Genomic DNA, 26,066 nt, shown 5'->3' on the forward strand with positions numbered 1-26,066 from the left:
AGGCAAAGTCTACTTGCAACCACTGGAGAACTCAGGGGCCCCTCTGCGGTGCCCTTTAAATGGAAAAAATACATGCAGTACCATACAGGCTACTCGGCATCCGAGGAAACTTCCTGTGTGCTGGAGCCCTATCGCATGCAGCTGGTGCCCTTTAATCTTTGTCATCCTTGCCCCACAGACAGTCTGAGTCCACCAGTGCTTGCAACCCATCATCAGTAGTTACATATGGCTTTAGCTTATAGGAACAAAAAGTAACTTTTTATAGGTCTTAACAAGTTAAACCATCCAGTAATTTGTAGGACAAACAGCAAAGCTTGGAGGGACGTCTAAGAAAGATTGATGAAATTTTGTGTAGCAAATGTAAATCTTGATTCCTGTCACTTATCTTTCGACCCCTCGAAGGGTCCTGACGTTGGGAACCACTGTACTCGATGATATCTCTGAGAAGAGAACTGCTCACGTGCCCTGAATAACCTCCTCAGCCGCTCGGAGGTGTGGTGACTGGGTTACCAATGATCAGGAGGAAACTTTCAAAGTCATTTGATTTAAAGAAGGAAACAATGTAAATTCAGGAAATATTATGTAGGAAATTCTCTTTAAGAGGTGTCTCTGACTGAACAAAATGAAGAAACACAGGAGTTGATTGTTGTGTATATTTCCAGTACCATCGAGTAGGCTGTCCTCTGTGATCTTGTCTCACTGTGCATGCAGTTCTTTCAGGCAACAGCAGATGGAGGCAGATGATTGGAGTGTTGCAGCACTACAGTGGTGACTGCTGCAGACTTTAAAGTGGAAATAGACAAGTTTTTGCTTGAACGTAAGGACTGTTCGTTATTTATGAGGAGTTATGTCAAATCATTTTCTAAACACTGGGTAGGGACGTATTTATGTTAGCAAACTTGGTGGTTGTTGTATTTTGTATTTATTTTTACAGAGGATTTTTGAAGAAAACATGCCTTCCACACCTGGCCAAGGACATGTTTTCTTTTAAAATTACCAAAATTACTCCATTTATCACAGACAGACACTGTAAAAACAGAAATTAATGTTAGATTTTCAAATTTCCAACAGCCCTTGGACATATTGTGTGCAACGAATGTTTCCATCAGAAAAAAAAAACATAACCAAATCTGAGATTTAAATAGTAATAATTCATCAAAATCACTTTATTCTACATCTAATTTAACACTTACCAGCACGACAAGAGTGAAAAACATGAGTCTTTTTTCAATTCCAGGATTTCTTCTTTAACATTTAACTTTCAAACATAAAAAGGTGAGTTTTAAAAATCTAATAACTAATTTATGGTGGAAGAAGTGTTGTGCATTTCCCACCAGTCACTCAGAGAGGCACAAGGAAAAATATTTCTAACTATAAATAAATATATTCCTTGGACCCAACCTTTTTTAATATGCATTTTTAATTTCTCTTAGGTATTTGGGATCAGTAGGACCTGATAAAAAAAGACTTCAAATCTTCAAACAAGTTACTGTTGCTAAAATTGGTCAAATGTGTTGCCATATCAAACGACAAACATTCTTAATCATAAATAAACACGTTTGAAAACGTGATCAGGTTTTGTCCATTTTTGTGGCGAGATCGGCTGCAGACTGACTTGGCAGAGATGGCTGCCATCTTGTTTTTATATGGATTAGTGTAGTGTGCTCTTACTACCACTAGGTGGCACAAAAAAGTGTCCATGAACGAGGACAACAGGTCCAAGTTAAGTAGAATAAAGTATAAGGTCAAGTAAATCTAAAATGTGATGTCCACATATGAGGACACAGGGTCTCAAGAGGACATAAACAACAGGGGCGGCCACTAGCTCACCTGGTAGAGCACGTGCCCCATGTACAAAGGCTGTGTCCATGTGGCAGCGGCCACGGTGCCTTTGCTACATGTCATCCCCACATCTCTCCCACTTTCACGCTAAATCTGTCCTGTCTAATAAAGGCAAAAAAAAAAGCCAAAATAAAGAAATAAATGTTGATTGCACAGTGAAATGGCGACAGAATAATGACACTATCTGTGTTTAGATGGCGTCCCTATAAGCCTCGCTTTTACTCTGCACTCTGTCTGCCACTGGGAAAATGACAACTTGATTTACGACACAAGTGCATCAACATTTTGCGTCACCAAAACAAGAAGAGGATAGCACTTTTGTTATTCCAGGGCACTATCCCAGTTACCAAAGAGTATTAATGTATCTGCAGCTACTGTAAATGATAAATGGACTGCGCTTGTTTAACACTTTTCTCGTCTTCTGATCACTAACAGCAGTTTTACACTACATGACACATCCACCCATTCACACATTCACACACTGGTGGCTGAGGCTGTCATACATGGGGCCACTTGCTACTCAATAACCATTCACACACACTCACACACTAATTGAACAGCCATTGGGAGCAATAGGGGGCTCAGTATGTTGCCCAAGGATACTTCAAAGTGCAGACTGGAGGAGCCACCCATCGTATGATTAGTGGACGACCCGCTCTACCTCTGAGTAATGTGAAATGTGCGTCCCCTGAAGATTTCTTCAGCCTACAGGACACCAACAGTTACACCACTAGGACATGCGAGAGGGGGAAAAGTTGTCTGTTTTCACTTTATTTACACTTTCACAGACAGTAATTGTGACTTCAGGTTGTGATAAAGATCCCACATTATGCTGATATTTGAATTTATTTGAGCATTTATTGTACATCTCTTCATGACAAACATGTTACCGTCTGTGCAACATAATACTGTGTGGTAAACATTCATCAGCTACTGTATGTATAGTGTGAAACTCTACGTGAAATGTAACAGAGTTATTTATAAGCAGAGTTTAACTTCAAACCTTCCTTTTAATGCGAGCTTAGCGGTAGTCTGAAAATGTGTTGCTAATGTTTTTATCACCTTAAAGGAAGAGTTTGACATTTTGGAAAGTGCACCTTTTTGCTTTGAAGTAGATATGATCGATGCCATGCTCGTGTTGGTACTTTTAACGTAGGACTACAACCAGGAGACGTTAGCTTAGTTTAGCATTAAGACAAATGTGATAAACATGTTAATAAATGAGCTTTAAGGGTGCTGGTTGCCAGATTTTTGTTCCCTTTGCACAGAGCCAGGCTAGCTAAGCTAAGCTAACTGGCTGTAGCGTCATATTTCGCATACAGACGTGAAAGTGGTGTCGCACTTCACCTTTCACTCTCAGTGAGCAAGTGCACAGGCACATTCACCAAAATGTAGAACTCTTCCTTCGTTACAAATGAACAGTCTGTCATAAGTCATACATATTGCAGGGGAGTGATCGGCTGAGGCTTTTACTGTATTTAAAGTTTCTAAAGATGCAGAGCAGGAAGCTGTACAGTTGTGCTGCAGCCCGGTCTCACTTCACAGAACGGCCCATCTTGGGAACTTCAGGATGCACTAAGGGAAGACAAAGAGTTTACATCATCATATGTTTTATATTTGTTAGATAATATATTTGTTAGAGGAACGATGTGAACGGTAAAGGTAAATAACTGTGAGGCTTTTCCGAACACAAGACAGCCAGATCGTAAACACCGCTACTGTTTGTTTACAGTCTTGTTCCTGGAAGTCGGTTCCTAGCACCTCCTTTCCGATGACCAGAGGTCGCTTTATCCAAATATTTTCTGTCACTGACTGACTGACCGTCACTGAGGACGATTTACTGTCACTTTAAGTAATTCACACCCCTGTCCAGTTGTTGGCGTGTTCATATTGATTAGCTACAGCCTAGTCTTTGATCTCACAGGCATGACCACGTTGTCTCGCTGCCTTTACCCATCACGTTGTTTGGCGATATCACTTCATACCGTTGCAAAATGTAACGGCAGCTGAGTGTCTTAAGATTCTTTAACAAGACCAATAACTGTGATGGCGTTGATACGATACGATACAATACGATATACTTTATTGTCCCACTAAGGGAAATTTGTCTTGGACTCAGCAACTGCGCCATAAATGCCTGATAATTAAAAAAATAAATGACAATGAAATGCTATTAAATGTCTTATTATCATCATTCTAAAATCAGAATTAAAATGACGGGTCGATAGACTGTGACAAACGTGAACCCTGTCAATCAAAATCACAGACAACGAGAAAGTCCAAGGACCCTGACACACTGGGCCGACAGACAGCTGTCGGTCAATGTCAGCAGGCTGTTGACGAGCGTCTGTCGTCCTAGTTTTTACAGTGTGTCCTGCACCGTAGTTGGCACTTGTCGGCTTTTATTTAGACGTCTGACCTGGCAAAGCCTATCGGTAAATTAAATCTCTCTGACTGGTAGTTTAGTTCAGCGCACAAGAAGAGAAACGTTCTTTCAGCATAGGGTTGTGCTTTTAAGGTGATAACTAGCTAACTAGCATCTTGAATCCGTCCTGTTTGTCTTCTGATTTCCCTTTTTGAAAGAAGAATACACACTACCTCTGCCTGCTGGTATGGAAAGTTAGGCGCAGAATGTACATGCAAGTTGGCCCTTGGCTTTCTTTTTTGCAGTTTGTTCAAGTGCAACTTTTTGGCTGAGAAACAGGCGACGTGAGGGGATGCAACTGTCGGCTTTGGCGCCACTAGTTCTTTGATGTCAGTTTGGTGTGTCTGGATCTTGACAGAACTTCTGTGAATGTCATTGCATCATGAAAGACGGAAAGCTTATATTTGTTTTGGACCAACGTGTATTCTGTCACGTCTCTTGGCCGAGTCATGGCAAAATGTTATGACTCTAAAATCGCCTAATCTGACACAGTGACCATCATAACAGACAGAAATTTTATGCAGTCTGAAACAGGCATGAGACTAATGAGTCAGAGTTCTCCTTACTGTCTTTGTGAGGCAGTGGCTGGCCAGGTCTCGCTGGCGGTCTGAGTTTGCAGGGGAGTTCGGAGCTGTCTCTGTAGTCTCTGGGGTTCTGGGGCTCCGGCACGCCCGGCCGAGCCTTGCAAGGCAAAGGAGGCCGGTTGTGTGGGGCGCCCCCTTCAGAACGTGAGGGCACCACTGGTTTCTTGTGTGGCAAGGGAAGCAAAGTGATAGGGGCTGTAGGCTGAGGTTTGGTCTCAGAGCAGGTGAAGGAGCGGTTGCGTGGGGTGGGCAGCGGGGGGCGATCAGGGTCTCCGTCTGCTGGTGTGAGGTGGTCCTTCTGCTGGTGCTCTTGGTCCTTGCCCCGTGATTTTCCCATTGAACCGTATAATGGATTGTCGAACATCTCTGACACCTTTTCATCCTCACCCCTAGGAAACAGGAGATTACATTCAGCTTCACGTTCTGTTCAGACATATCAGCTATTAATGTGAGATGTTTTTCCTTACGTAGGATTTAAGGGTTTTCCTGTGGGACTGCGTGTGCCCACATCATAGCCACCCTTCTTGATGTCTTTACAACCTTGTCCAGCGAGTGGAAGATTTTTGGGTGGCATGCTGTAACTCCAACCTTTATCTATCACATTGCCACTTCTGAAGGATACGCCCATGTAACTGGGGTTAGAAATATCATGCGCTTGGGTCATGGAGCCCCTGTCAACCAGAAGACAGGAAATATCACACCCGGGTGTCATGTTTGAGATATTTTTGAAGTAAGTGAAAGTGAAAGTGAAGTGGAAAAAAAAAAAGTCTTACTTGGTCGGGTCGCCGCCTTTGCCTTTTGAGGTGACAGTGTCATCCCTTTCAACTTTGATGAAGTCTGAAAGCAGAGAAAAAGAGGATTTGATGCTACATCAACTGAAACAGAAAGCCTTTAAACCTTATCAATGCTCTCTTTAAAGCCAAACTCCACTGACAAAAACATTAACTTTACCTCACTCATCACAGAAGCTGCTGGTCTGCCACTGCCTCCTTCAGTCAGGTTGTTTCTGTTTTTGTGTGGCTTTGGTGTTCTAAAGGTTTAGTTTAGTTTAGTTTAGATTCACTAAAGCTCCTGTGTGCAGCGAGGTAAAATTAATGTTTTTATCAATGGAGTCTGGCTTTGAAGAGAACATAGACAAATTCCACTTTTAGTTAATTTCCCCGTCAGAGAGGGCTGCCTGTTTGGAAACCACTGAGCATATTACTGGATAATTCTTACTGCGTGGAGGTGTGGGGCAACACATACATGAAGCCATTGGTGATATTAAAGAGAAGAGCAGTAAGAGTTATTCATAAAGTAGATCCAAGAGAACACACCAACAGACTGTTTATCAAGTCAGGACTATTGAGACTTAAAGACTAGTTAGTTGATTTACAGACACTGTTAGTTATGTTTAGAGCAAAATGCAGTGTTACCAGAACATCTACAAAAGTTGTTATTTCAGAGTATGATGAGCGTAGAAGAAAAATTCACTTTAAGCACCAGTTTGCACGGACTACATTACAACAGCCGTGTATTTCAGTCGTGGGCATTAAACTGTGGAATTCTTTACAGAATGATTTAAAGTTGTGTAAATATTTTTCAGTTTAAGAAAATGTATAAAGAACAATTGGACGGTATGGAGTTGTCGTGTAGAGGTTGTTCCCTTGTTGAAGGGGACACTGTGTGTAACTGTAGGTATTGGTATTAACTGTAACTGACAGACCATCTGTTTCTCCTGATTATTTATGTTTTGAGAGAGGGGCTGGTAAAATAATTTTCTGTGTATGCTGTGTATGGACATGAGCGGAGAAAATAAAATGAAATAAAAGACACTTGGAATATACTGCACAAGCCGTGGGAAAGTTTGTAAATGGATGTTCTGATATAGTTTTGCTGTTGTTAAATGCAGACCCCTATGACTTAAGTTCATCAAGAATTGTCTCAGTTTTTGGATTCTTCATTCAGTGTGGAGGCATGCAAGAAAAACATTTTTGTTTTTTTTTTAAATTGAATTCAACGTAACACAGGGTGAGCGAGGGGCTCATTTATGCTCAACGTCTGTACTCTGCCTTCTTTTCATCCGTTTTGTGCATGTTTTCTGAAAGCTTACTGATACGGATGTGAGCAGTACGACCGGAAATCGTGGAGGCAGTGTAGTTCAAGGGAGATACAACATTTTAAGACATTTAAGACATTTTAATAAATGGCCAAACAAACTTATAAGTCTTCACAAAAATTCTGTCATGGCTTTATTAATACGATGATGTTTATCATCCAGTAGGGCTCTGCCAAACTTTTGCTTTTATATTCCCCCCCATGCACATATTACTTTATATACATAATATGTCAATGCCCGTAGAACAAATTTTGCACCTGTACTTTATCTGTGTGATTATAATGTGGAGTGGACAGTTATTACTATTATTTTTCATTCCTTTTTTTAATTTTGCTTTTCCTAACCAATGGGTTAAGACATCAGAGTGGATGTCTGCGCTGTTTTCTTTAAATGTTTAGGTCATTTCTGATTATATGTATAAATGTACAAATGTTACATCTGGGAAAAAGATGTAAAGGAAATGTATACACTGTGTTGTTGTTGATGAAAATTAAATAAAAATTAGGTTCTAAAAAAAAAGGTACATTATGACCTCCTCTACTGTCGCCTTGTTTGTTGCTGTGTGAAACTTGTGACTCTGCCCTCTAGTGCCATCTACTGGCTGTATCTATACCAACATGGAAGTAGAAGGGCAATGATGTTTACAACGGACGTATCTATTTTCATATGTGTATATATATATATATATATATATATATATATATATATATGTCATTTGGAGGTGATTTATTCCTTTGAGGTCCCGAGTTTATCTCCAGACTCACCGTATAACTTCTCTGTGGGTTTGCCCTCAGACGTGTGTAACTGGATGCCACCTGTCAAAGTGCCCGTCTTCTCTCCGTGGTGAGTCAATGAGATCTGAAACTCTGTGTAGCAGAACTGTGCAGCTCGCAGCGCAACACAACCCTCCCCTTTAGGAAGAAGACACCAGCAAACTGTCAGCACTATTCAGCTAAATACACCCGCATAACAAACTGTGTGTAAGTTCGTTACCATACGACTCGTCGCAGTCCGTCGCCTTCACACAGATGAGAATGTGCTGATCCAGAAGGTACTCGGGGTCAGAGATGATCGGGGTGAGCTGCAAAGACAGGAAATACAACGAATGACAACTGCGTCTCAGAACGAGTCATCTTCCATATTGAAAGCTCCGTCCTAACTTTACCTCAACTTGGTTGCCAAACCAAACTTTTATTGACCCATCTGAGTACTCCCTGTTGTCTCCCTCTGAAGTCTTCACTGTTTCTGTAACATTTGGAGAAATATTTGTTTTGATCATCTCAGTATATTTTAAAGCAGAATCGAATGTGATAAATCACACAGACAAAACGTACTCTCCAAGCAGCTGGAATGGAATTCAATGAAGAACTTGGTCTTCGATTTTGTCAACAAGGTGGCCACACAGTTCATGATCTGTATCCCACCCTGAGGTGCACTGCTTGGATCTGAAAATTAAAAAAAAAAAAAAAAGACATAATCCTATTTTAGAGTGTATAACATGAAGTCATCTGCAGTGAGCCGTAGATGGTGATCATACCTTGCTTGGAGACAAATTGTGAGGCGACTCCGACTTCAAATGAGGCGAATAATGGTGAGTGGTCACTCGTCATGATGTCATTGGTGCACCCTGCAAGATGTAATGTTCGGCTGAATGAATCTGTTCATTGTTCTGAGTTCTGTGGTGTGCCCTCAAGTGGAATCCTCCAGTAACACGAGTAGCAACAATGGCGGCTGTCCGTGCAAACACTTAAAAAGCAAATATATATCTGGCCTTCCTGGGAAACCAAAGATAACTAGAAGGGCATCTGGAGAGCGCAGACCTTCACCAAGGCCGAATGTATGGGGTGTCATTTATAAAGTGGCTTGCACTGAAATTAACATCAACATTTTGCCACATTTAGCTTCAAACAACGTTTAAAAAAGTGGTGTGAATTTTTTAGTCTTTTTTTTTTAAATATAATGTCACAGTTAAATCTAAATATTAAATGTTAAACTTAAATGTTAAATCTAAATCTAAATGTTGAATGTTAAACCTAAATGTTAAATGTTAAACCTTAATGTTAAATCTAAATGTTAAATCTAAATCTAAATGTTGAATGTTAAACCTAAATGTTAAATGTTAAACCTTAATGTTAAATCTAAATGTTAAATGTTAACTCTAAATCTAAATCTAAATGTTAAATGTTAAATCGAACTGTTAAATCTAAATCTAAATGTTAAATGTTAAATCTAAATGTTTAATCTAAATCTAACTGTTAAATCTAAATCTAAATGTTGAATCTAAATCTAACTGTTAAATCTAAATCTAAATGTTAAATGTTAAATCAAAATGTTTAATCTACATCTAAATGTTAAATCGTAATGTTAAATCTAAATCTAACTGTTAAATCTAAATCTAAATATAATGTTAAATCTGAATGTGCTTGGTGAGACTAAATATTTATATATGCAAATGCACATTGCTGGTTAACGAAAGTACCAAAATAAAAGCCCAGGTGGTCAGACTGTGTTTATAGCATCAAATAACACATCATAACCAAACTAATCTGAGAAAATGAACACTTCACTTCACTTCACATCAGCGTAATAAGAACTACCTAAAATGACAGAAACCATGTTTGGGGAAATTTTATTTGACATTTTATCTTATCTTACAATGTTAACAAAAATGAAAAATGATTTGCTCCACCCTTCCAATAAGTTTCATGACAATCAGTTCAGCACTTTTCCCATAATCCTGCTGACAAACAAATAAACTGAACTGAAAACATAACCTCCTCGGTGTAGATTTTAATTCAGGCGTTATCCGGCCTTGTAAAAGAAACCACTACTATAAGTGCTTATTTTGAATTACTCACCGTACGCTTGGCATACGACATGAACCAGAGGGTATGACTTCCGCAGGACGCGATCACACCATGAGGGCAAATTGTATTTTGTCTGTGGAGTTAAAGTCATACATGAATACTGAAAGCAACAGACAGGATTTTAATAGCAATTTAAGCATTAAAATCAGGGGGGAGGTTATTTATGTAGGTCATGTAATTTCTGATAGAAACATGATCAAACATTCTTGCTGGTATGGATCAATACAGACATCAACATTCACGAGGCTCTTGGTCTCTGTAGATGGGTTGTATTGTACATTTTCTATGAGCCACAGCACATCTTCTTGGACTTTTTGACCTGCATCGCTTAAAGTAAAACCCATGTTCTGTGTCAACTGAGAGTTGTGTTTCTGCACCGTGGGGCCCCACAGGAGCCAAACAAGGGAAAGACATCTGACTAAATATAAACGTACCCCCGTGGCCTTGGCCTTTGTGTAGGCATACTTCTCTCTGGTGTCTCTTTCAAAGCGATATGTGGGTGCAAATGTGATTTCCTCTTCATCTACAATCAAGAAAAATTATAATTAAAAAGACATGTTTTTATTTCTTAAGCATGCTGACAATAAATGAATGCAACAGGTTGAAAAATTCACATGCAGCACAGACTATAGGGGACACACACACGATGCTGTGTGTCTGTACTCATCAATATTCTCACCGAAATGCAGGAAGACCCTTCCATCTTTCCTCTCCATGTTGAGCTGGTCTTTACTGAGGAGCTCCTGGTACTGCTGCTGTTTGATCTTTGTCACAATGTGCTCAGCTTCCTGTGAAGGGAAACAGTGCAGAGAGGTGACTTTTCCTGCCTGAAAGTGTTCGCAGCTGAGAGCTCAGACACCTGACAACCAGCACGCTCTTTTATGCACTGCTCACTGACTCACAGCTGGATCTGCCAGATAAATGTCATGACGAGACACTTTTCATAAAAGCAGACACAGATCATATGTTTGTGAATCTGCATGTTGATTTATAACAAGAGAAGCTCGATGAATTTGGTTCAAAGTACAAACAGTATGTTGCATTTGCTTGTTCTTGTTTCTATAGCGCAAACTGCATTTAACAACAACTTACTGTAGAAGGGAGTTCGACACGGTAGTTCAAATCACCGAGCCAGAAGAGGTGGGTGAACCGATGCGTGATGTCAAATGGATTGAGCTTCTTATCTCCCAGATTCAGAAATCGCAGGATGTTGGTGTAGTTTTGATTGCGTCTGCAAATACAGCCAAAATTATTGTAAGAAAGGTGCTATATAAATAAAGTTTATTATTATTATTATTATTATCTGACTTTGCAACACCCATGATGACCTCATTATCTTTGTTTCTTAAATAAAATGGAGTTAATCAAAATGACACTGTAAAGGTGTTGGGGACAAAAATGTGATTTTCAAAAGTGAAATTTTGGTCGAAACTACACCCTTGGTTATATCCATATATAATGGTATATAATGCATGAATTATAAATGTTTTAATTCCTCCTTAGGTATGAAAAAAAATCTGAATTTGAAGCTGTTGTTGTTTTAACGTGCATTTTTAAGGAGTTTTTCAACATGTCCACTCAGGTAGACAGCCTGCGTTAAGAAATTGAAACCAATTTTGAAAACTGATATCTTATGTGAAACTATCAGTTTTTTATGTTTTATGAGCTGTTAAACTTGTGTGTGCACATATTTTAACATGTTCTAATACTGTTTAATGCGATTCAAAAGTTGCACATGAGCGAAGTTTTCCATGTAGGCCTTCTCCCAAAAGCCCTTTCTGACAGAAAAGATCACTTTAACCCAAACCATGACTTTTTTTCCTAACCTTAACCAAGAGATCCCTTTTTTGACAGAAAGCCCTCAAGGATTTTCTTCCCTTTCTACTTTTCCCTCCTTCCCTCCCTCCCTCATTCATCTCGTGGCTCTTGATTCTGCAGGGCCACCCCCTACACCTCCCCTTGTTGAACTGTGTATTTTTTCAATGAACATTTTCTACAAAAACATGGTCAAAATCATTTCAATTGTCTAATCAACCCAGAAAGTCACTACAGATTAAGTATTTTCAAGACCAACAACGTTGCAGTTTGTAGTTGAAATACTGATGTCCAGTTTAGTAAATCAATACTTGTAAATTCGAACAACTGTATTACTCCTTAGATGTTACATGTTTCTTGCAGGGGTCTTCTATTATAAAGGGATTGGCAAGATATTCCTGAGCTGCACATTGGTTGCATTCCATCAGCCATCTTGGTTTTGAGACATTTGTGTTGCACTTACAACAGCTGGCCAGTGGGTGGCAGTGTGTGTCATGGCACACTAGGGTCCACTGTGGCGGTTTACATGCAAGTGTAACATCGAAACCAGTGCATATACAAGAAAATGGGTTTAAATACCTGTCCATTCTAGTGACCACTATTCGTGAAAGGGTTAATACATGTAAGCCTTGCTTTGTTGAAAGAGTAATCTGTTGCTCACCTGAGCTTCTTCTCACTTCCAGAGGTCAGGTGACTGTTGACGAAGCCAAATGATGTACCGTTGAACATAAAGGACACCCCCACGGCTCCCTTGTTTCCTAAAACACACACCACAGTGATGTGTTATTGTTCAGTGAACTTTCATGACAGGTCATTAAATGACTCGAGGAGAAGTGGAAGTGCTTACCCAGAGTGTTGGCGATCCCCGTCTTCACACTGTCTGAAAAAATGTGTGAGATCCTGTTTTCATGCTCGGGTTTGGCCAAAACCACAATGCGAATGTTCCACAGAGTGTGGATTGCCACCTGGGTGTTAGAGGATGATGTGATGCATCACTGCTCAGCACCTGCACTCAGTTGTAACTTTAAGACTTTGAGTCACTCACTTGTTTAAAGCTGATGTTTGTAATTTTCCTCAGGATGCCTTTCACCGTGTCGGCCCACTCCCTTTCACCCAAAGGATCCTCCTGAGTCCCGATGACATAGAAATCGTGCGGGATGTGATCCGCGGTGTCATCTCGTGTTTTCCCTTGGCCCTTACACTGAAACCAGGAGTCGATGTTGTGGGGAGGGCCGGCATTTCCTAAAGGTTTATGGAGAAGTATTTCACTGTAACAGTGCATTATGAATCATAAATTGATGTTTACTGAGAAGTTATTATTGTTACCCATGTTCCAGGTGCCAACAAACACTGTGATCATGTCAGGCTCCGGCTTTTCAGAGTGTTTGTTCTTCATTTGTTGAAGAAGTTGGCAAAAGCCCTCCCTTTTCTGGTGAGACAGTCAGAATCAGAATTTATCAAACATTTGTATTAAACCATGTTGACAATAGTTTGTTTGAGGGTAACAAAACCAATGCTAACAAGTTTTTCAGAAAAATCCAAACCAAGCCAGTTCATCAGATGTTTGTTACCTTTGTGTCATCAAAGACGAACTCTTTACGCAAAATCTTCTCTTTTTCCGACTCGGCCACGATGACAAGTTTGGCATGCATTTTCTGGGATTTCACCAACTGCAGGACTGAAAAATGATCACAGTACTTTTATTAAAATGAGTCGCATTGAGGGTTTACAGCAGTTGCTAAAAGAGATGACAGGACTGTCAGTAACTATATCAGTAACAGTGCATATGTCGTTTTATAATCGTTCTAACTCAAGAAGACGGTATAGTCCACACAACAACTGTAACAACATCAGTGGCAAATGTTGAGATCATCTTCAGAGTGATTTGATGAGCAATAGAAATACCAACAGCCAACCAAAATCCATCCAAATTTACAGGACGTCACACTCAACATGGCAGATAGACTTACACTGTGAACGAGACATGTGTAAATCAGTAGATAAATTATTGTGAGCATTAAAATGACTCGCTTCACCAGCAGGACCTGACTGGAAAGTCACTTGAACTGCTGTGGAGAGGAGCACACTGAACAAACTGAAAGCTATAACGGACAGCTATAACGGACACCCCCTCCGCAGCCTCCTGGAGCGACAGAGGAGCAGCTGCAGCAGTGGATTCAGGAGAGCCTTCATCCCCACGGCAAAAAGACTGTTTAACACCTCCTGAATCCAGTCACACACACACTCACACACATCACATTAGCTATAACTAGACTGGACTGTGGAATGGGCAATTTTATTTTGATTTAATTTTAATTTAAAAAGGTGGGGTCACACTTTTAAAATAGTAGTTTTAAAGCTACTATTTTAATGGACCCAGGCCCAGCCATTTGCTTTCGCTAAGGATCAAACAAAATGAAAAATTCTCAAATATAACATCTATTAGCTCTCCAAATTGAATATTAACGGATCCGCAAGAAATAAATACAGAATTCCGCAACTTTTATTCTAATCTTTACAACTCAGAGCTAACACCAGATGTTTCAAAATGTAATGATTTCATGGAAAATCTTAACCTCCCCTCTTTAACTCAGGAGGAGGCAACCCAATTGGAAGCCCCTATTACTCTAAATGAGTTTAAAAATGCTGTTCTCAGCATGAAAAGAGGGAAATCACCTGGATGGGATGGTATTCCTCCAGAATTTTACGCTACATTTTGGGAAGATCTTGGACAATATATGTTAGATATGATATTGGCTTCGGTTGAAAACGGTTCTTTTCTTAGTGATGTTAACATGGCTCTGCTTGCTGTCCTTCCTAAATCTAAGAAAGACCCTTTATTCTGCAATAATTATAGGCCCTTGAGTATCTTGTGTGCTGAAGTGAAAGCATATGCCAAAGTCTTAGCATCAAGAATTGAGCCACACTTAAAGAAGCTAGTACATCAGGACCAGACTGGTTTTGTGAAATCCCGCCTAGCAGGAGATAATATACGTAGGTTACTACATGTGATACATTTTTCCAAAGATATCGGGGACTCCTGCGCAGTGCTGTCCCTTGATGCCGAGAAAGCTTTTGATTGGCTCGAGTGGCAGTACTTGTGGGAGGTCCTTGGTAGGTTTGGTTTTGGGCGGGGTCTCATTGAAATGGTTAAGGTTCTCTACTCCAACCCTACAACTGTAGTTACAGTTAACAATATTTTGTCCACTCCATTCCCTATTTGTAGAGGTTCACGCCAAGGTTGCCCTCTTTCTCCACTCCTTTTTGTTCTTTCACTTGAACCTCTGGCTCAGAGTATCAGACAACATCCATATATTAAACCTATTACTTTCTGCAACACACACCATCACATATCTTTATTTGCTGATGATATTTTGTTGTATGTCAAAAACGCTTTATTTTCTATTTCTCACATTCTGGAAACTTTTGCTCAGTTTAGTGTCCTATCTGGCTATAAGATCAACCGGACTAAGTCCCAGCTAATGCCTTTAAATCCTTCTTTTAATTCATCTACGCTTCCAGCTTTTATTCCGGTGGTTAAAACGTTTAAATATTCAGGTGTTGATATCCATCCCACTCAATTATCCATCTCCACCAAAAACTTTCAACATGTATTTAAACGTGTTGAAGAAAATATGGAAAGGTGGACCAAATTAGCTACTTCAATGTCAGCTAGAATATCCATAATCAAAATGGATGTTCTCCCAAGAATACATTTTTGATCATGATTCCTCTCCCACCTCCTAAAAAATATTGGGATAACTTGAGCAAGATCATTTCAAATTTTGTGTGGGGTGGTAAAAGACCACGTCTTAAGTTGTCTACATTACAAAGGAGCAAAAAGGATGGTGGTTTAAATGTTCCAAATTTCAAACTGTATTTTTGGTCTTATGTATTACGCCCTGTATCTGTATGGCTAGATCCATCTGTGCAGGTCTCTTGGAGACCAACTGAAGAAAATTTAGCCCTCCCACATAGGTTACAAGACCTTATTTTTTTCTAGTCTTCCCGCCAAGAGTGGTAAAAGCCAACTTGGGCCAGTTATGTCTTTTGTTGTCAACATGGCGTGCGGTAGAGAAACATTGTCAGATTCTCCTAAAATGGCACACTCTCAGCCCCCTTCTTAATAATGTCTGTTTTGTGTTTGTTTTTATTTGTGCACTTGTTTTATGTATTTGGATTGAAACTAAAATAAAAAAAATTGAAAAAAACACTTTTTTGGCTCCATGTGCCACTGACAAGGTACTGATCTTTGCACATCGGTACCTTGGACTCGATGCTACCATCAGCATGCCAAAGTGCTCACAATAAGTTAGAACATGATGATGGCGCTAAATGACTTGAAAATTAAGGGATAATCAAAGTTATTACAACTTTTCCTGAGGAAGTTATAAATGTCTGTACCAAATTTTACATCAATCCATCCAAAAGTAACCAAAAATGTTAAAAGTCAAGGGGACCATTAATGACCAACAACAACATTTCTTGGCAATCTATCCAACAATTATTGGGATATTTGATTTCTTACTTTTGTTGTGAACAAAGAATTTGTCATCAGGGCCATCCACTGACTTCTTTAAGAAGAGCTTTCCACTTTCAACGTCCACTTTCAGGAACATCTTTGTGGAAATACCCAAAGATTCTTGCTTGACCTGCAAGTGAAAGAGGAAACCGGTCAAATAAAACAACAAACCTCCAGACATTTTACATCATTTCATCTTCCTGCGTTGTAATACAGCAACTAATTTGGAGAAGCACCTCAAATGTAACGAGGGGTATGAGAGATTTCCTGTGACCTCCTTCATATCCAACAGACTCAAGCAGAGAGCTTTTTGCCTGGAAGAAAAAGAAAAAGAGAAGACTTGTATCATCTGTAAATGACTTCAACTGTTAGTCAATAACCCAGATTGTTCACAGTCAGCCAGTAAAATGAGTCACTTTACCTTATCTTCTATTGCGTAGAGCAGCTTTGTCAGCTGCTCAAGCCTGTTAGATACAGACTGACCTGAATCACCAGACATCTGAAAGTAAAGGAAATAATACACAGTGAGAAGGGCTTTTTGTGTGAGTTTATATTGCTGCAAAGGATCAAGGGTGCCACCCACTTGCTTTGGATATTGTCCAAGCCCAGGGGAGAGCTGTTGGTCCAACGCTCTGTGAAAGACCTCGAGAACCGGCAGGACGCGGGAAATTTCACTGTCTCACAAAAAAGGTCAGAGCATGGTTATATCAGCCCTCCACACTGTGGTCTGTAGAATATATTCTGGTAACTATACCTGTTTAGATTCTTGCAGATTGCCATCATTAGCTTCTTCAGCCCGGGGAGGTGAGGGTAACCGTACTGTACTTGTTCAGCATCCGAGCAGATTGTGGTCCTGAAGTATTCTTGGATAGCCATTTGATGTTCCTCTGGTATTCTGGAAATATGAGAGACAGCAGCAAATTGTTGTCTCATTACTCATACATGAGTACATGTATTACAAATTAATTCTGTAAAATCTTTTTGCTGACTTATGAGAACTGTGTGGTGTTTTTCCCCTGTGGATATCATTATTTTTGCCCCTTAAGAAACAACTTAAACGTGAATCCATTTTTAGGGTTCAGTTTTTTTTCCACTTCCAATTTCTTTCACCCATTTGGGGTGGGTTGCCGTGGAAGCAGGATGGCCAAGTTATTCTAGACGCCAATCTCCCCAGTGTTTTCCAGCTCCTCCTGGGGATCCCAAGGTGTCCCAAGGCCAGATACATAATCCCTCCTACGTATTGTGGTGCTGCCCCATAAACTGCAAGAAAATATAGGATGCAGCTACCCTGACATCACCCACTGGTTTAAGGAATCCTGTTCGGAAGACTCGAGGTCGGCATTTTGGCCATCGCCATCTTGGTTTTTGGAGATAGAAGTGACCATATTTGTGTGAGAGGCTGGCCCTGTGCAACCTGTCACTCAAAGCAACCTGTCCTTTTTTATATATAACTTTAGGCCTTAATAAACTGTAAATGGGTGAGTTATATAACAATTTACCCCCCTACAGTTATCATGCACGGGTAAATTAATTATGGGGACCAAAACCATTTTTTATACCAGGCTGTGAACATGTTTATTTCAGTTGTAAAGTTGGGCATTTTAACAGAGGTCTATGGGGATTGACTGACTGAGCCTCAAGAGGTTGATCAAAGAACTGCAGTTTTTGGCTTCATTTTTCAGGCCTGGAGGCTGCTGCTTGTTCTACCCTGGAGCCTCCTACCAGTTGGATGCACCCAGAAAACGGGAGATGATCAGGAGGCATCCTGATCAGACGCCTGAACCACCTCAGCTGGCCCCTTTCAACACAAGAGAGCAGCAGTGCTACTCCGAGCTCCTCACCCTATGTCTCAGGCTGAGCCCAGCCAGCCTATGGAGTAACTCATTTCGGAGGCTTGTATCCGCAATCTCATTCTTTCAGTTACTACCCAAAGCCCATGACCATAGCTGGGGATTGGAATGTAGATGGACCAATAAGCTGCCTCTTAACCAACATGGTCTGGTCTAGCACCCACATCACTACTGATGGTGCACCAACCCTCCTTTCCATCTCATGCTCCATTTTACCCTCACTCGTGATCAAGACCCTGAGATACCTGAACTTGCTGCTTGGGGCGGTAACTCACTCCCAACCCAGAGTGGGCAATATGTGCAGACATATGACTCCTAGAGCCATGAAATTTGGGAAGGGAACAGACAACATGGTGTAAAACTGATCCAGAGGATTGAAGGGCAAATAAAGATGTCATATTTTCATAACTGGTCCTTGGATTTTTTTTTTTTTTTAAGTGCAAAATTGGTGGTTTGGGGGCCCAAGGCAGTTCCCCAAAGTATACAAATGTGGATATTTTAATATTTAATGCAAAAAATACTGTATTTGATTGATGTTATGCCAAATTTCAGGGCTCTAATATTATCAGAATATGAGATATATCAAGTATGGCAAGCCAAGGCTGCAATTTGTTGCAATTTTGAAATGCCAAAATGCAGGGGTGTAGATTTCAGGGGCGATGCAGGGGACACATTCTCCTCAATATTTAGAACATGTGCATTAGTTCCCGCCAGGAAAACGATGAAAGTAACAGAGGACTTTTTACATTTACACCATATATTGATACAGAGAAGGCACAGACTGGTGCGTTAAATATCACCAGAATGACCCACATCAGTTAACTTCAGTCAGGCACATCACTGTGTCATATTGCTGCCCATAATGGTAGGAATTATCACATTGAACATCACTGCCAGTCTGATATCAAAAACTTTGCATGATGAACGATCTGACTGTGTTGCATCAGTGCAAATTTGACAAATGTGACCATACGTGGACAAATCCATATACTGCAGTCTCATCAGGTAGGTGTCCGATAAGGACTTGCAGGCCTGTTCAGAAGACTGTCTTTGAGGGTCGCTGTCTTTCACATCATTGCCCATGAAGTTTCTGGGCGGAAGCTGCGGAGGGAGATTATTGGATTCTGCAAAACAGAGATGTTCAGGTTGTTTAGGAATTTAAAAAAAATCTTTAACAGGCACATTTTTACATTATAGCCACTAGTCATATGAAGTGAAGCTGTTTGACCTGGCTCCTCGTCCACCTCCTCCTCCCTCTGGACGGGGTACTGCAGATGTGTGACCAGACCCATGTTGGGGTTGTAGTACGCCTCCACCAGCTCCAGCAGCATGGAGAAGAACCTGATAGGAACTCCTTCAGATGCCTGAAGAGCAGATTACAGCAGACACATCATTGTCCTTTAGCAGAACTAAAATGTCATGTGGTGTTGTTTTCTGGAAGACCTTTGTTTTCTTGTTACCCAACCAGGTGACATAATCTTTCAGCCTTACTTCCCCTGTGATGTCAGACATGTCTACTTGCACCGTCTGTGGCTTCCTCCATCAGACTACAGCTGCATTCATATCATCAGCTAAGTTCCCTCAGCAGCTGTGTATGGCCATTTTAAGAGTTTCAGAAAGGTTTAACTGTTTTTTTTCCACATTGTAGTTCCTTTATTCAGTTTTTCTCATGAGCTTACTGATCTTTGGCTTTTACATTGCTTTAAACACAATTGTTAGACCTGTTTTATGGCAAACCAGCTCTGATCTCATGCGTATTTTAAAATTTTAAAATAAGTTGCAGCCATTACAAATGAAGTGATCCGGCTACTATCTCTCAAATATAACTGTTGTTGTCACTGTACTCACTTTAACTCTGCATCGTACTCAGCTCCTGCTTGTGTTGGAATAATAAAGTGCAAATACTTTAAACCAGCCTGCATAGCACGCACATGCATGTGGAGAGATTTATTAGTTTGAGGATACAAATGACAAATATTTACTTCTAAATACCCTCTGGAGGCACAATCAGAAGTCTGCAGAAACTTGACTGCATAAACAGCTTACACAGCTGTATATTTCTGCCTGTACTTGCACCTCCTGTGAGCAGGAAACAGACCTATTTTGCCTGACATTTACAATAAGTCATGAATAAATCATGAGGACCTGCATTTGACTTAAAGTGAAAGTGCAGATTTATTATTAGGAGAACAAAAATCTAACATGCTTGTACTTCATACGAAGTCAGCTGCTTGCTTAATTCAAGCCCTGGTACTCAGCACATTTTACCATTTACTTGTCCATTTTCTAAAACCGAGCTTCACAAAAAATGCAGGCCCCTTTCTATGGTTAATGTACATTTTCCCATATGATACACTTTCTTTATCTTCAACTCTACGCTGATGATACTCAGTAATATCTGCATATATTAACTCACAAGCACCAGCTTTCACTTCCTCTCGGTCAATGTACGGTAATCATGTTTTAATCATGTTATATACCAAAGGTAAGAATGGACAGATATCAAGGCAATAAAGCCTCTCCTGATCTGCAGACTAAAGTCCCCTTTGCTTTTATTGTTCCCAAAAACATTACTGCCATTTTCTTAGTTCCTGCCTCAGTCAAAAGTCTTCCTCATGCCTCATAGAGTCACTCCTTAGCAGTCACTAATCGCTTATAAAACACTGCTACAGTTTTTCCTTATCCGCTGCGAGGGTCATAAGGACAGAGGGATGTCGTATGCTGTAAAGCCCTGTGAGGCAAATTGTGATTTGTGATATTGGGCTTTATAAATAAAATTGATTGATTGAATTGATCGATACAATGACACATAGCTGCTAATCTTCCCTGGCTCTTCAGTCTGAATGCAAAAACACGATTAGGCATTTAACAGTACAGCTAAAAAAAAATACACACACACATGGAATCTGTATTTTAGAAAAGTACTAATGCCAATAGATAACAGATCCACTGCTTGAGTCTAATGAAGGCATTTGTGACATTAAAGCTCTTGCTGTTTGAAAACAGGTTGAATAATACAGGAAGTTTTACACATTGTGAGGTTTAGCTTTTCTCATGGTATTTACTGAAGTGTCATCAATATAATAAGATCGTACTACAAACACCATAATTCAATGCTTAATGTTCAGATCTGTTTTAATGTGACTGATTCAAGAACAACAGTAAAGCTCAGTCTGCCTCTGATTACCCTGACATTCTTACTCTAATCATAACCAATCCCATTCCTCTTGTCTAAACTTAATCAACCCAACCAACGAAGGCAAGGAGTACTAGCCAGTCAGAGGGAGAGTAGAGCAGGTCATGCCTTTGGTATCCTAGGAAACACAAATATGCCTGACACTCACTACTTTGAGCTAAATGCTAAGGTCAATGACCATGTTACAATGCTGACGCTAAGCAGGTATATATATTTTTTACCATTTCAAATTAGCTATGCTTCCCGTTGGCTCTGGATTAAGAGGGGTCATGAGTGGCGACGTGAGCTACCTGGACACAAGCCGGGGCCTGATCATCCCTGCCTGGGTTGCCCAGGTGAGGGTGTCTGATGTTAAGACCCGAAACACCTGATGACCCCGGGTTCTTCACTGATAGCTAATGTTAGCATGCTAATATTTGCGAATTAGATTTAAACACAGCTGAGGCTGATGGAAATGGCATTAGTTTAAGTATTTGGTCCTAAACCAAAATGTGGAACAAAGTTAAAGTCTGATCTGATGATGGTGCTCGATGAAAGGGTAGAGGGTCACCTAAAAACTGCAGTTCATCCTCTGGGGCCGTGACTTTCTGTTGACAATTTCATACAATCCTTTCAATCGTTTATGACTTATTTAAATTTTAATAAAAGTGGCAAACTCACTGAGTGAATGACGTAGTTAAAGGTGTTGCTACAAGCCAATAAACGATTGGTACAAATATACGTATGAATACAGTCCCTGACAAAAGTCTTGTCGCTTATCCCAGTTGTAGGAACAACAAATAATAACCTGACTTGTAGTTGATCAATTGGGATCAGAAGTAGCTTATATGAAAGGCAAAGGCCTTTAGATTATGCTTATTATACCAAAATAAAGTTGTGTATCATTCATTGAGTTTTATCATTTAATTAGGACAGAAAGGTCAGATCTTGCTTGGACAAAAGTCTTGTCGTGTCTTTAAACGATTCAACCAATCACAGATTAGAGCTCCACCTGTGACAAATACTGTAATTAACACATTCCCAGGTGTGTATAAAAAGAACCCCAGCACACAAGACCTTCATGTGAAGTGCAACCTGACCGCTGACAACATGCCAAAGATTCAACCACAGACCAAAGTGCTGATCATCAAGAGCCTGAAGACCAAGTCTGCTGCTGAGGTGGGAGACATCTTCAGTGTATCCAAACGTCAAGTGGAGAGGATAAAAAAAAGATTTGAAGAAACTGGTGACGTTCATGACAAGCCCAGGTCAGGCAGACCCCGTAACACAACTGTTAGAGAGGACCGTTTGTTGCTTCGGCAGTCCAGGGCCAGCCCTTTTTCAACTGCAGCAGAGCTACATCAGAACTGGTCACCAGAAACCCCTGTATCTACCAGAACAGTTTGTCGAATTCTCTCACGCAATGGTCTCCATGGCCGAATTACTGCTCACAAACCAGCATTAAACAGAAGACAACAAAAGAATCGTGCTGCATTTGCCAAGGCCCACAGCTTGCAGAAAGGATGGACAGTGGAAAAGTGGCAGAAGGTTGATTTTTCTGATGAATCATCCATTGAACTGCATCCCAATCGCCGCAAATACTGCAGAAGACCTGTTGGAACCCGCATGGACCCAAGATTCACCCAGAAAACAGTCAAGTTTGGTGGAGGAAAAATCATGGTTTGGGGTTACATCCAGTATGGGGGTGTGCGAGAGACCTGCAGAGTGGATGGCAACATCAACAGCCTGAAGTATCAAGAGGTTCTCGCTGCCCATTACATTCCAAACCACAAGAGAGGGCAAATTCTTCAGCAGGATGGTGCTCCTTCTCATACTTCAGCCTCCACATCAAAGTTCCTGAAAGTGAAGAAGGTCAAGGTGCTCCAGGATTGGCCAGCCCAATCACCAGACATGAACATTATTGAGCATGTCTGGGGTAAGATGAAGGAGGAGGCTTGGAAGATGAAACCAAAGAATCTTGATGAACTCTGGGAGTCCTGCAAGACTGCTTTCTTTGCCATTCCAGATGACTTCATCAATAAGTTATTTGAGTCATTGCCGAGACGTATGGATGCAGTCCTCCAAGCTCATGGGAGTCATACACGATATTAATTCTTTTTCCCAAGGCACCATGATTTTATGTTCTGATGTTATTGGAGCATGTTTGTGTATTCAAAATAAAGTATCATTTCTACAGTACATTATTTTTGTATGCGACAAGACTTTTGTCCAAGCAAGATCTGACCTTTCTGTCCTAATTAAATGATAAAATTCAGTGAATGATGCACAACTTTATTTTGGTATAATAAGCATAATCTAGTGGCCTTTGCCTTTCATATAAGCCATTTCTGATTCCAATTGATCAACTACAAGTCAAGTTATTATTTGTTGTTCCTACAACTTGGATAAGCGACAAGACTTTTGTCAGGGACTGTATACAGCATGTTTTAAATGAAGTCATAGCTGCATTAAAAACAGCTGCGTACCAGCAGTTAGTTGTGATATTAGAGAAAAAACTGTGCTATATTACAGTGGTAACAAGGGCAAACATGGTACAATGGCCAAAAACATTTCAGTTTGGAGAAAAGTGCTGCAGCCTCAGACACAATGCCTATTCAAAAACACAGATGAAAACCCAAAGCAAATACAGTGGAATTGACTGGAAATTAAAAAAAAAAGCCAAAGAAAGCCAAAACAAATACGTTAACAGCAAACACACTGCTTGCTTTTATTCTTTACTGCTCATGATCAATCACTCAGGTGCAATATCAGTATTGTTAAACTGTGCAATATCTATACTTCCATCAGTCAACTTTAAAACCAGCCATTCGGTCTGTCTCTTTATTATATCCTGCTTCTTCCTGCTGCTTCCTTATTATATTGCTTTGTGTTTTTATAGTTTGCTTATTTTACGTAGGTATGTATATATTGCTGTGTACTTTATTATTTTTCTACTGATGTTTCCTGTTTGCAGTCCCTTTGCTGATGTAATCTTGCAAATTTCATCACTGATGGACAAATTAAGGATTATCTTATCTTATCAAATACATTAACTGTGCAAAGTCAAAAAAGCACAAAGCCAGCTTGATTGTCGACCTGAGAGAGAGATACCAGATGAGTTTGTGTTTGAAGCGGGGAAAAAAGGGGAGTAAAGAAGCGAAATACAAAGGTTTGCATTCTTTTTTACATTTAGCCTCATGGTCTGTTTCCACAGGAGCATTTTTGGATGTGATCGAGGGGTCATTCCCAGCTAATTCTTGATGGGCACGCCAATTTATTCATGGTCTGCTGGCTCCCGGATTTTCAAATCAGACCAACATGGCTACTCATTTGGAAACTCTCTCTTTCTGTGAACATCTGAAGCAAGACATAAGCCATGCAGTTGCTGAATCTGTTTTCATTTTCAATTGAAGATGGATAGTTTAAAAGTTTTTGACAGTTTCCAGAGGCGTCGAGTCGTGCTGGACGCCCATGATTTGCATAAAGTAGCCTGACCTTAACGTCATGCAAATGTGGAGAGAACGAACTGTCTCAAAATGCCACACTGCACTACCAGAATGCATTGCAAATATGAAAATGATGGGTCCTGTGGACACCTACTATCAATTAGTTACTCAAAAGTTACATTGTTAGGTTGTGCTGACTACGCAGTGTTTTTCTGTTACATTTGTTTTCGGGGTTTGTGTGTTTTTGACTTTGCATCGTTTCCGTATGTGCAGGATGTTTCTTCAAATGGAAATAACTTGGGCCAATGCAGTGTGTTGGCCTTGTTGGCCACTTATGCTGCAAACACACCAACAATTCGACAACCATAATAATAAAACATCTGACTTCGAACCAAAATAAAGATGACATGTGTCAAACTGTCGACCCACCTGGACAGAGAGCTTCTTATCCTCACTTGGCAGGATTCTGTATGTGTACACACAGTTCTGGTATCTGTGGTAATAACAATAAAATGTCACTGTGGTATAACATGTACAGTATGTAGGTAAAGAAACATGCTGGCTGGTGTATTCAGTGTGTTCCTCATGCACTCAGAACAGTTTAGGCAGTACTTTTAAATGAAGGTTCCCTTGAAAAATGATATGAGTTGCAGAGGGCAAAGGGTGTTGCTTTGTGGTAGCGCAGTATGCAAATAAAGGGGAACTAGTCTTGCGTTGCAGTGTGTATGTGCAAACTGATACATAGACATGCAGCAGGGGAAATTTGACTTTAATCATGTTTAGTGATTTTTTTCTTAAACATGATACCAAAATCAGTCGGTACAACAGCCAAGTCATGTTTTTCTTTCAATTTTTAGGTTCATACACATCTCATACTGCAGGATGTGAAGGCTTTTTTAAACAAGGAAAAAGAATCACTCTATGAAAATGCATCAAAACAAACTGTCAGTGCAATAGTTAGAAATAAATGATGTCAACTTACAGAACACAGAGGGCATACGCTCCCTGTATGGACTCACTGGCCCGGATAAGGAAGCTTCCATCTCTTGCTGCTTTGGAAAGAAGATCCTCAGCTTTGGATCGAGTTATAGTACCATGGAACCAAGGTTGATAACTTGGCATCCTGTTTCTAACCCAGGGGTCTGAGCTCAAGAGTTTTGCATCTGCTCCTAAAATATATTCCAGCAAACCAAAAGTAGACTCAGTTTTTCTCTCTGGCTATTCTCATCTTTTCATGGTGCGTACCTTTAAGTCCTTTCTTTCACTTGTTCATCCTCTGCCTCCGAAAGCTGTAAAAGGAAGCTGCTACTAGCTCGGCTATGAACTTCCTCATTTGTGAAGTTAAGGAGGAGGGCCCTGGTGCCTCTGCGCTGCCTGCTACATGTCACATCCACAGAGCTGTAAATGGAAATACAGACTTTCGCTTGTTGAGTTGAAATCTT

The 26,066-nt window shown here is 40.3% G+C and overlaps 1 protein-coding gene across 1 annotated transcript; it reads right to left on the reverse strand.

Moving 5' to 3' along the window:
- Window positions 1-2,597: 2,597 nt before the first annotated feature.
- On the reverse strand, window positions 2,598-26,040 carry inpp5d (inositol polyphosphate-5-phosphatase D). Its single transcript, XM_033621635.2, has 27 exons — window positions 25,607-26,040; window positions 25,054-25,117; window positions 19,232-19,367; window positions 18,977-19,127; window positions 16,908-17,048; window positions 16,737-16,827; window positions 16,575-16,652; window positions 16,390-16,467; window positions 16,160-16,283; window positions 13,203-13,309; window positions 12,958-13,060; window positions 12,677-12,873; window positions 12,479-12,596; window positions 12,293-12,389; window positions 10,909-11,047; window positions 10,496-10,604; window positions 10,251-10,339; window positions 9,808-9,889; window positions 8,487-8,576; window positions 8,284-8,394; window positions 8,115-8,194; window positions 7,943-8,030; window positions 7,714-7,860; window positions 5,625-5,688; window positions 5,319-5,522; window positions 4,834-5,240; window positions 2,598-3,417 (listed from the first exon to the last, which is right to left on the reverse strand). The coding sequence occupies exons 1-27, from the start codon at window positions 25,744-25,746 to the stop codon at window positions 3,377-3,379; spliced, it is 3,276 nt and encodes a 1,091-aa protein (XP_033477526.1). The 5' UTR covers window positions 25,747-26,040; the 3' UTR covers window positions 2,598-3,376.
- Window positions 26,041-26,066: the final 26 nt, after the last annotated feature.

This window comes from Epinephelus lanceolatus, chromosome 6 (assembly GCF_041903045.1).
Source record: "Epinephelus lanceolatus isolate andai-2023 chromosome 6, ASM4190304v1, whole genome shotgun sequence".
Lineage (NCBI taxonomy): Eukaryota > Metazoa > Chordata > Actinopteri > Perciformes > Serranidae > Epinephelus > Epinephelus lanceolatus.